Genomic DNA, 16657 nt, shown 5'->3' with positions numbered 1-16657 from the left:
CTCTTCACCAGATGGACTTTTGAAAGTCAAAATTGAATGTGCCGCTACAAGGTAGTTCTTAGCTCACATTTAACATCAGGTCAACAAAAGGAAAACCTGCCAAGAAATAGTCCTAATCTCCTAAAATGACCTGCTCAATTCACTCGAGATTAGAAAATGTCATTTTGTGGACAAGATGTGAAAAGTGTGGTTTACAAAGAGAATTTTCTCCCTTTTTGGATGTAAATTTAAAGAATGTAAAGATATGTAAATTAGATTAATACACAGACTTATATACTGTGTATATATGTTTATATACAGTACTCTTTATTGCCATCCTGTAGGGGCTCATTAATGGCTAAAGCTGTCACATCTTTGCTGATAATGCGTGACGAGACCTCTTTTTAAATGAAGTGCATGTCTCACCAGCTTCTTTTAATACAGTCTTTCTCAACTCGACCAATCATATCCAGCGCATCAATTTTTTTTTTTTTTTTTTTTTTTTTCTCCAATGAATCACAAATGGCATCAAACAGGTTCGTTGAGTGACTTTGCTCTCCTCTAATGATCACGGAAGGCCATGGAAGGAAATGTGCATTTCATTACTTGCATTCAGGGAATTATCTGGTCAACAACGTGGGAGTGAACAATCATCACAGTCTCCTGATTGGTTTGCTGCTTTACAATGGTGTTATATGTGGAACAGGACGTCAGAGAATCAACAACAAAACTCTACCTGTGAGACCTACTACAGCTTGATTAGCATTACCATGGTCCTCTCTGGCACTTTCCTCTGATAAATCTACTGAAAATGCAGAGCACATTTTGACCAGTAGGTGGAGGTCAAGCAAAAGGCCCGCTGTTGGTTTAAAAAAACAAAAAAACAAAAAACAAACTATGATTGGTCTTGTTCAGTCCCACCAAATGTTGCCTGCTGATCTGATTAGGTCAGTTTTAAAATGCCTGTGTTGTGGGCTAAGCTTCAGCAGTGTGCAGTAAGTCCACCTCCCTCTGCGTACTGGGATCTAATGTAAAAGACGGTATCTAAAAATTAACATGCCATCACTGTGATTTGCCTTTTTTTTTCTGGTCCCTTTCCTTTTCAGTCAAAATTAAGCTGAAGCAACGTGAATTGCACTTTTTGTAATGGCGGGTTGCAGCAAATGTTCAGATCTTGCTGAAAGTAAAGGGCCAATTCATTTTTTTGTCTTTTTTTTCCTCTCTCTTTATTTTGAAGTCACAATTGGATGTTAATGGGTGGTTCATTGTTTATCATTTGCTGAGAGCCATTATTGTCTGTGTCAGACTGAGAATTGGGCTGTGGGTTGGTGGCCATTCTTGGCATGCTAAGGAGCCCAGTATGGAATAAGTGCTGTGACAGCTACTGTCTCTCACACCCTGGTCCAGGGTGCATTCACCTGTTTCCAAGACAAAACTTTGAAGTCATTCAGTGTCTCAAATAAATCACTCTATTTTGATATCAGAAACCACGGAGCCTTTGTCTTGAATATTTTTCTTAGCTCGGGAGTTACTATGCAGTCCTCTACAACCACTGAAAAGACATTTAAGAAAGTGTCACCAACAAAATCTTAAGAAAAATTTGGGATATTTAATATTGTATAAAATAGATGTGTGCAAAAATACAAGATGGACAGTTGGAAATACAGTAATGTAGTTTTAAAAAAAGAAACTAATTAACAAATTACATTCTGTTGTGCCTTTAGGAGTTTTACGGCAAGAGTGCATATCACAAACCCAGTGCGCATCTAATTCAGAGAACCTGCCAGGAGAAATACTTCCTCAAGCACTTAAGGCAACTTGAAAGCTCAGCCTGTGCGTTATTAATGAGAAAATGTCCTGTTTGTTCTGTTGACCGACTGCTACATACATGAGACTGGCTTTGGGACTATTTAGCTGTCCACTACGCTGCACTGCAGACAGATTTAGAAGGCTTAGAGAAAAATAAAAGGCTTGGAATCAAGAATTAGACTCATTCTGTCGTACCAACTAATGAAATCACGTGACCAGTTAATATCTGGGAGAGTCTCAAGAGGACAATAGAGGCTAAGATCAGACAAAACTAAAACAAGAGTAACTGAAAATGCAATGTCACACCGCTGAAGCAGAGGGAGGCAGTTTGTTGTTGACCCCAGCTAGTGCCTCACAGAGTTGTCCATCGATTCTCCATCAGCGTCTACATCCTCATAGTCTCGTAGCTCGCTGGAAATGTGGATTTCAACTGTACTAGACTCTGAACCTAGCAAGACAAAATAGGGGCAGATTACTGGGTGTTACTGCACATGACACCATAACAGTTTATCAAACTGTATTCATTGAGGTATTATGATATGAGGTGATATGATACCTCCATCATAACTGTGTTTATACATGTGCATATATAAATATATATATATATTTTTTCACAAATGTATTTTGGGAATTTTAAATAATATACAAGCTGCAAATGTAGTCTTTAATGAGGAGTTTTTTTGTATTGTGTTTATAATACAATAAAAAATATGATTTTGTTCTTACTTGTATTTGATGATAAACAGATTGAGGGCTATATAAATGAGTGAAAAACATAAATCCTTGAAAAGATTAACTTTATTTCTAAGGACTTATCATTTCAGAGACACTGAATGGTGACACAAAACACTGGATAGGCTTTTGTACATGATCCACATGGTGCACAAACACAACTTCAAAAAGGTAGAAAAGGGTGTAAAATGCTTCACAAAATCATCCCAAAATACATTTAATAAAACCTTATCGGGCCTCTTTCACAGCAGACATTTTGACTTATCATAGTAGGAAAAGCATGGGTTAGCACGATGCTAATATCATTAACAATGTCTTTTCTATTCAAATGTCACAGTAAGCCATGACACTGTGACAGTGAGCCAGCGTGAACAATACCAGGACCCTGAAATTGAAGCAGCTTAATGGAAATCAGCCATTATTAATTTTACTATTTACATCTGTGCTTTTCCTCCTGTGACATGTCTCTGTACTGAAAAAAAAGGGGCCTGTGTCATCACTCAGTGTTTTTAGAATGACAGAATAAATATTAATATTTTAATCCTTTAAATTAAGTTCAGTGCTCAGCATACACACATGCCACTTTATGAGGTTCATCTAACTAAAACTGATTCAGTCTAACACAACAGACCTGCAATAAATCCAGTTGAAATCCTATTCAACACCACAGCAAACTACAACTACATTTTATTGTTGTTGTATTAGACTGCATTAGCTTTAGCTAAGTGAACCCAATGTTTTGGCAAACGGGTGTATTTTATCTAGTTCATCTACATATAAAACAGCTTTGCCGTTGCTCTCTGCATATCAATAATGACACTTAAAGCTCCATGTGATAACTCGACACAATAGCGGCACCCTTAACAAAAGGTCGGAATTTGTGCTCATTATGAAGTTACCCAGTAAAAAAAAAAAAAAAAGCACGTTGTGCCACGGTGAATTAACAAACACATTCAACACTGTTTTCAGCACTTCATTATTAACACAGAATGTGTAACTTCCCTTGGAATGCAATTTCACGCGACTGTACTATTCAGAACGCCATAGATCAAAACAAGCAATTCTGCAGGGTGTTACATAACGCTACCTCAACAACAACTCTGGTTATGAAAGTATGTTATTATAAAAAAGAAAAAAAACAAAAAAAAAACAAACATACTTTATCCTGCTCAATGGATCCAAATCTGTACCATTGAAACTAATTCAATCACAGCGATGAAAACCTCTACTAACAAATCACCTTACCACCAGACAGAGGGAGCAGGTTCCTCAGTGGATGATATTATGCCATAATAGTGTCATCTATTAAGAAGGGGCAGTCCAGCCATAGCATCAGGAGACACCATGTACCAGAAACGATGCTGATGAGTTGTGTGTCAGTTTTACCAGCCCTGATATACAGGTGAGCTGCTGCTGCCACTGAAAAACCAGTTACCTTCTGAGAGAACACTGATGGCGTCGGAGGGCTGCTGTCCGTTGCTCAGCAGGTTCTTCTTGGCTTCCTGGACATGACTCTGGTAGAGCAGAGTGGTTCCCACCATGGGGTTATGGCCGCCTGCATTAGGCACTGAAGTAGAAACTGAGTCCCAGGCCAGCTCCCTCCTTCGCTCCAGGCTGAGGTCGACACTGAAGCCTGTCCAGCCGTGAAAGGCCAGGGTGTTGAGGAAAGCCTGCATGGGGTTCAGGATACCCTGAAAGAGTAAAGTAAAAAAAAAAAAAAACAACACTTTAAGGTGTTAGACATTGATCAAACTAATAATCGTTATTCTGTATGTTGATGTTTTCTAACCCACCATGATAAACCATGTGATCAGGGCTGCGTTCCTGACATTCCTGAAACTGTTGTCATTGATGTCTGTCTGCATCTCCAGGTAGAAGAGGAGGCTCTCGTTGATGATGTTGGGAACCCAGCTAAAACATCAGAGTAAAAACAACACGACTCATTAGTCTCTCTGAATAATACTTTAAAGTTTGACTCATTTCAACGGGAACAACAACAACAAAAAAAACCCATCAGCTGTAAATCACATTATTCTTTTCACCATATGTGAAGCCAACATCCAGCTCTAATCATGCTGAAAGAACACTGAAAAACAATGGTTAATTAGTTTGACCTCTGCTGAGGACAAATACATGTGGGTTTTCCTGAGCTTGTCTTGTGAGAGTTATAAACAATACAAATAATTATAAGTAATCTCTAACGAACACATTTACAAACAGTTCAAAGTGGCGAATTTACATTATATTATGGGAAAAACTATTTTTAAAGGATGAGGTCAATGGCTTTGCATGTTTGACACATACTTTACATCACAGCTAATCATTTCACAACTGCACAGCTGTGTTTTGTCATTTTAATTTTTTTCTCGCCTTACGAGCATCTATAAAAAAAATATGATATTAAAATGTATTAGCAGACCTTTTTTTTTATATAATCCATCACAGTGAACACCATGTCTGTGGCATCAATCTTGTGATAGTTACATAGTTACTTCATGAGGTAATTCACTGCTGACTTTTACCATAACACATTTTGTACCAGGGTAACAGAGTGCTTCCCAAAACGTGAAACTGTTCCTTTAAGGATGGTAACATACCAAATAAAGAACACCAGCATTATTTTAAAGAAGCGCATCTTTATCTCGCTGGCCAGCCGTCTCTCGTTTTCTGTGTAGATTCCTTGGCGTCCTTTCAGTAAAGATGTCACTAGATTGAGGGGGGAAGAAAAATCGAGAAAGTCGGTTATTTTTGCCTCTGTGTGTGCGCGCGCGCGCGCGGGGGTGTAAGGCAGTATTAGTCAGAGAGATCTGAGAGCGAGGGACTGACCTGCAGATATGGTTCGATTAAAGAAGACAGGGTTGGCTACAAGGACGAGCAGCATCGGTGCGTATGTGGTGACGTAGTGAGGGATTGCGTGCTGGAGGCCTTGCTCGCAACTACACAAAAAAATGCAACAAATTTACTGTTACTGTAAACTGTATGTTACCTTAAATATCATTAACCCAAACTCCACACATACATTCTGTGGATGTTTGGACACAGCCTTTTTCTAATAGAGCTTCAGCCTCTTGCAGGGGGGAAAGACAGCGACACAAAATATGTCAGTGATCTTTCGTTTATCTCCTCAAGAGACGAGCCAGCGGTGAGAGGTGCGTGTTGGTGAATATAAAGGAACAGCAAACAGTCTTACTCAGAGATGGATGGGTAATAGAGCATGGCCACGCCTTCCACACACAGCAGCACAGCCAGACCCCATGTAATCATGTGGTAGAGGATAATGGTGCTGATGGGGAAAGGAACAAGTCATGAGACCTGAGCTCACAACACATGCTGCAGCTCTGTATCTTTTTTTTTTTTTTTTTTTTTTTTTTTTTTTCCTGGGGTGAAAGAACAAAGAAGCATTACATCTATAAAAGACATTTACACATTTGGCTTGATGTGAGTGACGGCTCAGTGTAAGGCTTTGTGCTTCAGGTGATAATTGAGTTTTTGGTTAATGGAAGGTGCAAGGGTGATGAGCACCTGATTCCTGCAGATGTTTTCACCACGAGGAAGACGTCAACGGCATAACAAAAGGTCCACCAGAAAGAAGCGCTGAAAAATAGCTGGATCCACATCTGTAACACATAAATTGGATATAATTTGGTATGAGTAATTGTGCCTTCTTTTTGAGGATTATCTTCTGTTTATCTGTGCCTGTAACAGATTCAAAAGACGCATCGTGACAGATATTTCACAGTTGGCTGTTCACATACTTGTGTTGAGCACGGATTAAAACAAATGACCTCGGTCATCCGAGATATAATGCATGCGATGACGTGTTTGTTTTCCCACAATAGTACCTTTCCATAATCTGTCATTCATCAAATTATACTTAAACACGATATGTTGTGCGGTCGCTCAGCTCACATAAAGGCTTAAACTGAAATGTTTGATTGTTGAATGAGGTGATACATACTGCACTGCCAACGCAGAAGACCTCTGGCCAGACATCGGTGTTGTTGACCACTGAGATGTGGTCGATGATGTTCGGCAGGCCCAGCCACACTGATGACCTTATCATGATGCCTGGAAGAGTTAATAAAAAATAAAAAAAAAAAGTTCCATTACTGTAACTGTTGAGAAAATTGGACAATTCCTGCTTTGAAAGCAAACACAAACGAAGAGGAGAGGAACAAATATAAACACAAGCAGGGCTAAAAACGTTTGTCTGGGTTTAATTAACTTAAAACACATCAAACTGCTTCTTTTCAGTCTCTATTTTTAAGCACATGAATTAATTAGAGTCTGTCACGGAGTCCTTTTAATAGCAGTTTTACATCATGGAAATATGAACTGCCTCCAGGTGGGTTTTATAAGGGTGTTTCCATTTCCTACATGAAACTCTTCACTGCAGAGAGGCATGGAAAAAGAAACAGGCGCTCTCCCAGTATCTTTATGCGATGCAGACTGCGTGCTGCTGTGTATTTCACTTTAGAATCGTGTCGTGGGTGTGCTTCAAGCTGTTAAGTTTGCAGTGGTGAATGAAATCTCACCGGGCACTAAGTACACAGAAATACATGACTTCATCTGCCTTCGCTCTCACCATCCGTGAATGAACAGTTCAAATGTGACAATGGCTGTGATGTAACAGTTCGCAACAGTATGAAAACAGTCTAAAAGCCTTTTGTGCAGCAATAATTCTCTAAGAGCTGGTTGTTTTAAGAGCAATGCTGCATTCAAATCAATAAAGACCAAGAGGAAAGAAGATGGGCAGTTGTTATGAGTCATTTCATTACTCACAAGACGATGATTTATTCTTTTGTGTTATAATAAGTAAGCTGCTTCACAACTAAATATTAGAATACATCTATTTTGTGCGAACTTTGTCAACATATGCGTTGGGGATATCGCGATATACCGGAATTGATGATAACCGTGATAAATAATACATTAAATATTGATATTGTGTTAAAAACACACAAATGATATGATGTTAGGCCTTGTGGACTTTTTGGTTTACCAGTTCACCTGGTTTCCTTTTCACTATCCATTAAGTGTAATTGTTCTTTTTATACACTTTTGTAGTTACAGACTCTCTCTCCACCTCCCTACACTCAAATTTGAGTCTTATTCATTTACGATAAAAGAGATAAAACACACATAAACAAAGTTAGAGCTGAATTTGACTGACAGCCTTGTTATCATAGCAATGGTATCATTATTGAAGCTTAAGTGATGTCTCTAACTTGTAAGTCACTTTGCACAAAAGAATCAAATGAGTAAATGTAAATGTAATGCAAAAATTATTTTCAAAGTTTCTAAAAGTTTCCAGCCTTATTTTATTTTTAATTTTATTTATTTATTTATTTGTTTGTTTTACAGTTTATAAAGATGTTTCCAATAGAAAAAAAGTGGGTCCATTTTTACAACTTGATTTAAAAGCGAATGTAGGATCAATTTATACAGATATACAAATATTTCTGAATTGTCCTTTTAGCCAATTAGATTTTTCCTAGCTGTACACCCACATTGTGTTTCATGTTTTCTCTCTCTGTGAACAGAGCAGGCCAGACAGGCAGAGCAATAAAAGGGTTAAAAGCTAAATATTTTCGTGCGTAATTAGACCCAGCCACACCACGCTAAGAAAACCAACCTGATCTTTTCTCTTAAAAAACTAGGCAACATAGCAGCAGTTTGTGCTGTACCTGCGCATCCCAGTATGTCACATATACTGATGATGAACAATATCCGTGAGGAGGAAGCAGGCCTTGGTAGAGGATACTGTCCCAGTCTTCTGTAGCCCTTGCGTTTTGGCAAAATTTGTAAGATAGCAAACAGCAGGCTCAGAGCTGCGCTTCCCAGACTTAGAGCCCCGAACAGGATGGGCTGGAAGGTGACCACAAACTCTGTCGCAGCGTCTCGGTTCGGGCAGCAGAAAGTCTCCAGCCGGGGGGATGCCATCACGGACCGGAGACAGACAGACAGACAGAGAGAGAGAGAGAAAGAGGGAGAAAGAGAGAAGTGGGCTACAGTGTTAGGAGGAGTAAGAAGAAAAAGAAAAGAAAAGGAGAGGAAATGAGTCCATGACCCAACTCTCTGACAAATCACGGGGCTGAATCATCATGTGCTTCCATTTAATCCCTGCAGTTGTAGCTTAACTGTGCCACAATACAAGAGACCGACAATGGACTGTTGTGTGATAGTGATTTAGGTCTGGAGTTTGGTGAGTTCAGAAAAACATACTGTATATTTTAAATGAGCTTCAGCACAGCATCTCTGAAGAAAAAATACACTTCAATAAAAGTATAATAGATTTTGACTTGACACTTTGTTTTATCAAAGAGGGAAAATTGTCTTGATTATTGATCATTACAAACCATTAAGCTATAAGAGAACAGAACAACCTCAGATGGAAAACAGCAACCTACACTTTTACACATCATAACAACAATAGAATGATAAGAGAATATACTCTCTTTAATATGCATAATTTACTATGGCTACACAATCAATAAATCAATCAATTCATCAATCACGTAATACTGATGTGGGTCACTCTGTGAAACATCAGTGTCCCACTGGGAGTCACTCTTGACACAAACGGACTCCTCATCCACTTAAAGCTGTTACATTTAGACTTGTCGCACCAGTGTGTGACCAGCCACGCGGCTTCTGAGTAGCTTTTCGCATTACAGTACATTATGGTATTAAATACCCTGTAGTTGTGCATTAATAAAAGTGTACAAACAGGTGTAAAAGTGTGACTGTTAAACTGATTTTGAGTATGTAACCTAGAAAATATGCAGAGTATGTTCTTTGTAAAATGAGTGATTTTGATAAGGAAAGATCTTTCTCTTTGCTAAGGTCACGAAAAGGTCAAATTCTTAGGACAAAGAGCTAAAAGTAAATGCGTTGTGCCTCAACAGAAATGACAGCCCGAGGAATAAATTTGCCTCAGTCGAATTCTTAGATTCATGATAAGGAAGATGACATGCTGGTGCACTTTGCTTGCATAGGTTAGCTGAGTCCACCAGGATTTATAACCTATTACTTGAAACCCTCTCCCCTCCAGTGCAGTATGCAGCTGACGTTCACCACGGCCAGTTGCAGGAGAGGCCATGGCAGCTGCTGAATCTGCTTACTTGGCCTGAGATCTGAGAAGACTGGTGGACATTTGAAGCAGATTTATTTGGGTAACAAAGCATCAAGGGATTTCATTATTCAGTACTACAGAGAGGGTATTCATTGAGTTTGTACAATGGTATTCTAATCCATATGCACCTTCTCTGACAAGGCACAAAGTCAATTGTATAGCAAGCTTGTAGCCTGCTGCCAGGGATTAACAACTCCCCAAGGAGTGTAGTTAGAGTACTGACTTGCCGTTTGAACGTCTGCTCTCTGTTGCTGCCCTCTGCTGGTCTGCATATAATCTGATTCTAGCTCTCAGGACACAGTGGATATTACTGGTACTATACGAGAATAGCTATGTGTGAAAAGCTTCTACGGCTACACATCATTGTATCATATCTATAGTTCACAAGAGGCACTGCCACTATTCTAAATCAATAATCACCGGGGTGTATCCCCTCACATGATTGTTAGCTCCAAGTCAAGCTGGATTTATTTCATTATCAAGATACAGATGTTGTGTGGGAACTTAACTGAACGCTGTGAGGAAATTATCAGGTTGTTCCCTTCAGGGAGGTCAGAGGTCACCAGACCTGCTAGGGACTCAGTGATTTACAGAGTAGATTGTTAACATGGGTGCTCAACTCTGCCTGGCTGTCTGGCTATTAAGCCCCCGATCCACATTCTGGAGAGTCTGAACAACAAGTGGACTTTCTGGGTTTTGCAAAGCAACCTAACAAATCACTAAAAAAGTATTTAGAAAATTAAATCCCCCATTTTGCATTTATGTGCACTATATTAACATTTAGTAAATAGCTTGCAACACACTCTAATGTAGGTATAAGCAGATATTAGGACATTTTAAAGTCTTTATTAATGCACAGTATTGGTCAACAATAATAATTTTTTTATGAGTACATATCTTATATTATTACAAATGTGTTTTACTATATTCATTATTTTATACACCGGCCACCACATATGGTCCCTACAAGGTGAGTTATAGTTGGTGATAAATAGATCAATAAAGCCTGATATCTACTTATAACTACACTATAGTGTGTTAAAAACCTTTTTCTTTCTCTAAATGTTCTTATACTGTTTATAAGTGGTAACTAACGGGACTTAAGGTAAAGTGTAACAAATTTAACATTCTTCATGTAAATCTAGCCAACGGCATGAAATTGAAAAGGTCCTGCTGTGTTGTCTTAACTCAGGCACAATGAGAGGAAATATAAACAGATGTTGTAGCATTAAATGTAGGATCTCTCTTTTTTTACAGCACAGTAATAGCCTGCTATGTTTTTAAGCCAATAATACATGATGCATTTACAGTGGAGCACAACTTTACACATGCAGATGACTCATTCATTTCCCTTCATTTTATTCCACTTCAAGCAATGTCCTCCCCCAACACCCCCTATCTCTCCGGCCGGAGAGGATGGGTGTGGTACAGTCTCAAATTACACACAAATTACAGACCTGCTCAACAGGCCCTTGTGCTTCTTCCCCCTGCACCTTCATTGGTTGAGACCCAACTGCTAGAGTCAACCAGCCTGCTTCCTGCATGGCAAGTACTTTGTCTGAGAGGAAATGACATCACAACACCAAACGCACTGAAAACAGATGAGCACCAAACATGTTTCAGATGTGTTTTGACTTCGAGTTGGACGCAGTTCTGCCTCTATTCCAAATTCCTATGAAGCAAAACAACCAGGCCATAAAACAGCTTTTGGAACGACACTATGAAATATGTCTGCTGGGCACAAAGAGACGCCGCGAGACACTACATGTCAAACTGGAACTGTTGTTTTTTTCTCAAACCCTTTGATGAGTGGTGAGTAGCTGCTGGCAGCGTGAGCTCGCACTGCAGCTGGAGTATATTCACTGCTTCACACAGTCTTTCACCATGTCATTTTAATCCATATTTATGTTGTTTGAAAGTATAATACTGAGCAAAACTATTGTTTTTTTTATGTGTTTACATCTAGATGTGGAATCAGACTGGTCTCCAATTCATGATGCAGCCTTTAATGGACGTGTCCTCGCTCTGCAAAGACTCATTGCTCAGGTAAAGTTTGATGGGACTTGGTAGGATGTTATGGGGACATTACACTGCATGGATAGAAAATTATAACATGAAATTTATCCATGTATGTGTCCAAATGTTTTGCTGCCTGAAAAATCATCATATATGTGAAAAACCCAATTGATCGTTACTAAAATATGAAATATTCATCACCCAACATTTTATAGAGAGATAATATTATGTTAATGATGACAAAGGACTTGCATGTCATTTTGGAACACAACTCCACTAATGTGCATCTCCAGTATTCCTGAATCCACGTGTATTGTTCTCAGGGTACATGTGTAAATCTGAACACACTGGATCAGGTGTCTCCCCTGCATGGAGCATGTATACAGGGCCACGTGACTTGTGCCAAGCTTCTGATGGAGAATGGGGCAAATGTCAGTAAGGCATCATCATCTGGTTGTGCTTTTTTTTTTTGTTGTGAATGCAACTGAATTCAAGATAGTATGTTGTATCCTGCTCTAGTCTAGTTAGGAGGCAACCATATCAGTTATTTCTGGGTTTAACATCACACCAAGGTGAAGGTGCATTTTAGTAAGAGATTAACCAAACACATGCTGACAAGAACGCAGACACATCCTGAATGCATAATGACACATTAACAAACAGAAATGTGCAGACAGAAAGTGTGACTTGTTAAACCACCACAGTGCACTGCATGTCTGATGGTAGATCAACAGTAAATGTGGTATAAATACAATCACGGGATAGTGTTATACATATAATTATCACTTTACTGATATAAAAATACGACTATCTTCTCCCGATTTGTCCATTATTCTAGCTTTTAATTGAAGAGTTAAGAGAATTTTTGGTAGATCAACTAAAAAAATATTCTTACTTATGTCAGGTAAACAGTTCAAATGTGAATGGACAGACTCCTCTGTCAGAGGCCTGTGCCCGGGGCCATGCAACCTGCGTGTCGTTACTCCTTCAACAAGGAGCAACTCCCGTGGGGACCAGCCTATCCAGCTCTCCAATCCACAGGGCTGCAGCCGAAGGTTAGGGGTCACATTCCTCTGCATATATGTACGGATAATCTATGCTGAACCAGCTTAGTCAGTGGCTACAAAATGCACAGAGTGCCAAAACATCAGAAAAGCTCTGAGAAATATATAAGGTTTAAAAAAGAAAAGAAAGGCTAATTGTTGTAGCCTACAAAGTAAAACGATTGCATATTCTCCCCGAGATGTCAAGCGCAAGTAGATTTCAAAGCAGATCCTTTCAAGTACATCGCTTACCTTTGTGATGATTGTGGTAATTCTGTCCAGGTCACCCAGAGTGCATTGCTCCTCTTGTTCAGTATGGTGCAGATGTGGATCAGTATATCGACCAGTCAGGTTCCCCTCTCCAGGTTGCATGCTCCAATCAGCATCTGAGTACTGTGAGGAAACTGCTTCAGCTCGGTAAGAAATCCTCTCACTTTAACTTTAACCTCTTAATTAAACGTGTTGACCTTTTAGGTTGAAGAGGGAACCACATTTACTTTAAGTATAATCTCAAATTTAAATCAGACAAATTAAATAACTGTACTACAAATCAGGACAACCATGATGTTTCCAGTGATGGAAGAAGTTCTCACATCCTTTTCTTAAGTAAAAGTAATAACACCACAGTGTGCAAATACTCTTAGAAGTAAAAGTCCTGTTTTCTAAATTGTACTTAAATAAACATACAAAAAGTATGATCTCTAAAATGTACCTAAAGGGGAATTCCACTGACTTTACACATCAGAATCTGTTTATAGGTCTTGGGAGGCACCATTGATTATGTAAAAATAAAGCCCTTTGTGACACCAGATGGATGCTCAATGAAATCTAATAACTTGTCTCAAGTGGTGTCACTTAAGTCAGTTCAATGTGGGGGTGTGGAGTCAGAAAGAAGTGAGTGACATCTCTGGTTCTGCTGCATTTGCATTTCATTTACTCAAGTATTGTTCATTAGTATAATGTACTTTCTTTGTGGGAAATATTGTACTTTTTACTCCACTACATTTATTTAACAGTCATAATTTGTGGTTACTTTACAGTTAAGATTTTACATACAAAAATTAGATTTTGCTGATAATATAGGTTCTACTTATGTGACATTTTGACATTTTGCAGAATTACAACTTGTACTTGATATATAGGATCTGAGTATTTCCTCTACCACTGCAGAATCATCATACAATTAGTATTATTTGTAAATTGTTTATGGATAAATAAACGTTATGCATGTTGTGCTTTACTTAAAGTAAAATAAATCATTTATTTGAATATTCATGACCTGAGTAAATGCAGTCTAGCTAGGAAATGCCCCAATTGCTTTTATATAAGCAATGAATAGGATGTATGGTTCTCTGTGCTGTTGAAGAAGAAAAGCATTAACTGAACTGTCAGAAATGCTCTTCATCAGTTATGTAATGTGAGGATATCATACCTCATTAGTCTCTTCTCTCCTTCAGGTGCCAGTGTGAACAACAGTGTGTCAGGTGACGCGCCCCTGCACGTCGCAGCTCGTCTGTCCAGCCCAGAGTTGGTGTCTGTCCTGCTTGAGCACGGGGCCGATCGCTCCCTCAGGAACCTAGAAGGCAAACAGCCAGTGGACCTCGCACCCCCCAACAGCCTGGCGGAGAGGCTGCTGAGACAAGCAGGAGGTATTCAGTGTAAACAAACTTAACAAGTAGCCTGAGTGAAGGTTTTCATGGTCTTTACATTGGGCATTGAGCAGAAGCTAATAATCAAAGCATCTCTCTGTCATGGCTCCTACTTCTCCCCTGATGCCTGCCCCAGGAGTGTCTCCTCTAATGCAGCTGTGCCGGCTGAACATCAGGAAGACTGTGGGCAAGCAAAGGCTGGGTGGGATTCGCGACCTTCACCTCCCTACACAACTGAAAAAGTATCTTCTCTACCAATCAGACACACGGGGAGATGAAATGCACTGAAAAATTCAACCATTTCTCTTTTAGGTCAATAGGGGGCGGACTTGCATAATCTTGCAGTGAGATGACTACATCATGGTTGTGATAGTAATCAAATGTAATTCTGCTTTGTGACAGATTCTAAAGATCAGTTTGGACTTTTATATGGAGACTTGAAAGTCTTGGGGCAAGATTTGATCATTAAATATTCATAAACAGCAATACATTCATATTCAAAAAGCGAATTATGGGCTAATGTGGTCCAATAATATTATTAATTCTGGTTTGATATACGGAAATAATATTTGCAATATTACACAATTCATCTAACATTGCTTTTTTTGGTGACAAATTCAAAGTTATCATGTGAGCAGATGAACTGACAACACAGATTACTTATCTCCAAGTCATTGCAGAAGATCCTCTGATGGTAGAACACACACCATGACATGATTGATAACACGAATGTATTTTTTCACACTGTTACTATCATGATGTAGTCATACAAATGAACCACAATTTCTGTATTATTTCAAATCAAAGCCATTAGATATTATAGTCGCCTCCTTCTGGCTGGATGAGAAAGCTAGCTATCTAACAGTGGGCCTTTGTGTTTCATAGATTATCATTCATGCAGTCTCTCTGTGATTTCAAACATGGTCATACTCTTCTGAGGACTTAGTCTAGATAATCAGTAACTATGAGTCAGCATTCACTGCACACAAACCACCAGGGGGGCTTGAGCTGCTAAGAAAATCTTTTTTCTTCATTATTTTTTTCTCTTTTAGTTTGCTTTTTGTTTTAAATGTGTTTAAGTATTATTAAATACTGAAATTACAACTGTTCAGTTGTACACACTGTGAAATGTATAGCTATTGCAGTACACTGCACTGTGTATTTTGCCAACAGGTTATGTTTAAAAAGAGGCACTATATATAAATGCCTTTGTATACAGACTGTGAAGAAGCATGTTTATTGTTCACTCACTGTAAAAAAAGGAATCTAATGTTGCGTGTTTGTGGTTGTGCACAGGATGTGTTGTGATACTATGCAAATTATGTTTCCCCAGAGTCTAGAGTATATTTTTTAAAAACAAGCACAACACAAGGATCAAGCTAAACAAACAAACAAAAAAGAAAAGAAATGTAAACACTGAATATATTGGTAATAAAGAAGACAAATCACATCATATATAAAAAAAGTGACAGTATTTGCTGTATGAATTCATATGTTATAATTCAGTTATCATGAGGATTCAGTCCTGATGCTCTTCCCTTTGCCCATCTGAGAAAAGGAACTTTGCAGATGTGAAAGTGAAGAATCAGGCATTTATCAGATCCTAATTTCATTGTGGTGCCTTATTACTTCTTATAATAACCTGAGGAGAAGAGGGGCACTGCTACCAAGATGGAGCAATGACTGACACAATTTCTGACTCCCATTAATTCAGATGACAGAAACCAAAGAATAAAATTTTTTTATTTAGGTCATGTCTTCTCTCCATTGCCCAAATCTAGTATTTAGGATGTGCTGGCTGATTTCATGGTAATCATTTGTTTATCCGCTGCCTCAAGCAGGAACATGCAATTCAAAACAGATTTCTTCTTCTTCTTCTTGATTCTCTCAATACTTTGGTCCACACAAGTCCCATAAATATTGAATGTGAGCGAGGCATCATTGGTAATGTTACCTAGCGGCCTGTCAGCTGTCACCAACCTTACCCAAAACTCTTCAAGGGCTCACTGACCTCTGACCTGTGTGTTTTTCTGTGCATTCAGCCAATCAGTGGGGCGGACACAACACACAGGGAGGGAGAGCAGAAAACAGGTTCAGGGTAGATGGAAATATGACGAAGAGAGTAAAGCAGACATTTCTAGGGTATGAAGAGTATAATATGCACTTACTGATTATGGAACATATGGATCATTTTTATGTTGCTCCACAGTTAATGGAATTGAGTAATTTACCAGCTCTGTATTATAAGCATTGATTCCAATAGGACATTTAGAGAGATGATGAGAAGGGCTGTG

The 16657-nt window shown here is 38.9% G+C and overlaps 2 protein-coding genes across 3 annotated transcripts; one reads left to right on the top strand and one right to left on the bottom strand.

Annotated features, from left to right (window-relative positions):
* Positions 1–8: 8 nt before the first annotated feature.
* On the bottom strand, positions 9–8534 carry gpr143 (G protein-coupled receptor 143). The gene is made up of 9 exons (XM_022740337.1): positions 8208–8534; positions 6479–6588; positions 6043–6137; positions 5711–5803; positions 5347–5456; positions 5118–5226; positions 4314–4431; positions 3956–4211; positions 9–2236 (listed from the first exon to the last, which is right to left on the bottom strand). The coding sequence occupies exons 1-9, from the start codon at positions 8461–8463 to the stop codon at positions 2133–2135; spliced, it is 1251 nt and encodes a 416-aa protein (XP_022596058.1). The 5' UTR covers positions 8464–8534; the 3' UTR covers positions 9–2132.
* Positions 8535–11227: 2693 nt separating this feature from the next.
* LOC111218460 (ankyrin repeat and SOCS box protein 9-like) lies at positions 11228–16055 on the top strand. 2 transcript variants are annotated; one of them, XM_022740775.1, is made up of 7 exons: positions 11229–11467; positions 11622–11701; positions 11995–12102; positions 12576–12726; positions 12997–13131; positions 14172–14363; positions 14500–16055. In XM_022740775.1, exons 1-7 carry the CDS (start codon positions 11383–11385, stop codon positions 14649–14651), a joined length of 903 nt encoding a protein of 300 aa, XP_022596496.1. In that variant the 5' UTR covers positions 11229–11382; the 3' UTR covers positions 14652–16055. The 2 variants fall into 2 exon arrangements, with proteins under 2 accessions (XP_022596497.1, XP_022596496.1); XM_022740776.1 differs by lacking the exon at positions 11995–12102 and having other exon boundaries at positions 11228–11467.
* The last annotated feature ends 602 nt before the right edge of the window (positions 16056–16657 follow it).

The sequence above is a fragment of the Seriola dumerili genome, unplaced genomic scaffold (genome assembly GCF_002260705.1).
Source record: "Seriola dumerili isolate Sdu_G_001 unplaced genomic scaffold, Sdu_1.0 BDQW01000052.1, whole genome shotgun sequence".
Classification (NCBI taxonomy): domain Eukaryota; kingdom Metazoa; phylum Chordata; class Actinopteri; order Carangiformes; family Carangidae; genus Seriola; species Seriola dumerili.
Note: the sequence above shows the minus strand (reverse complement) of the source record. Positions and strands in the feature narration are given on the sequence as shown.

What these genes read in the sequence shown, in the direction of transcription:
- gpr143 (XM_022740337.1), bottom strand. Translation starts at nt 8,463, where the DNA reads ATGGCATCCCCCCGGCTGGAGACTTTCTGCTGCCCGAACCGAGACGCT. An exon ending in AAAACATCTGCAGGAATCAG is followed by an intron (nt 5,804 to 6,042) that starts GTGCTCATCACC and finishes TTTCCCCATCAG; the next exon opens with CACCATTATCCTCTACCACA. An exon ending in CATCAGTGTTCTCTCAGAAG is followed by an intron (nt 2,237 to 3,955) that starts GTAACTGGTTTT and finishes TTGTCTTGCTAG; the next exon opens with GTTCAGAGTCTAGTACAGTT.
- LOC111218460 (XM_022740775.1), top strand. Translation starts at nt 11,383, where the DNA reads ATGTCTGCTGGGCACAAAGAGACGCCGCGAGACACTACATGTCAAACT. An exon ending in CTCAAACCCTTTGATGAGTG is followed by an intron (nt 11,468 to 11,621) that starts GTGAGTAGCTGC and finishes GTTTACATCTAG; the next exon opens with ATGTGGAATCAGACTGGTCT. An exon ending in GCTGCTGAGACAAGCAGGAG is followed by an intron (nt 14,364 to 14,499) that starts GTATTCAGTGTA and finishes TGCCTGCCCCAG; the next exon opens with GAGTGTCTCCTCTAATGCAG.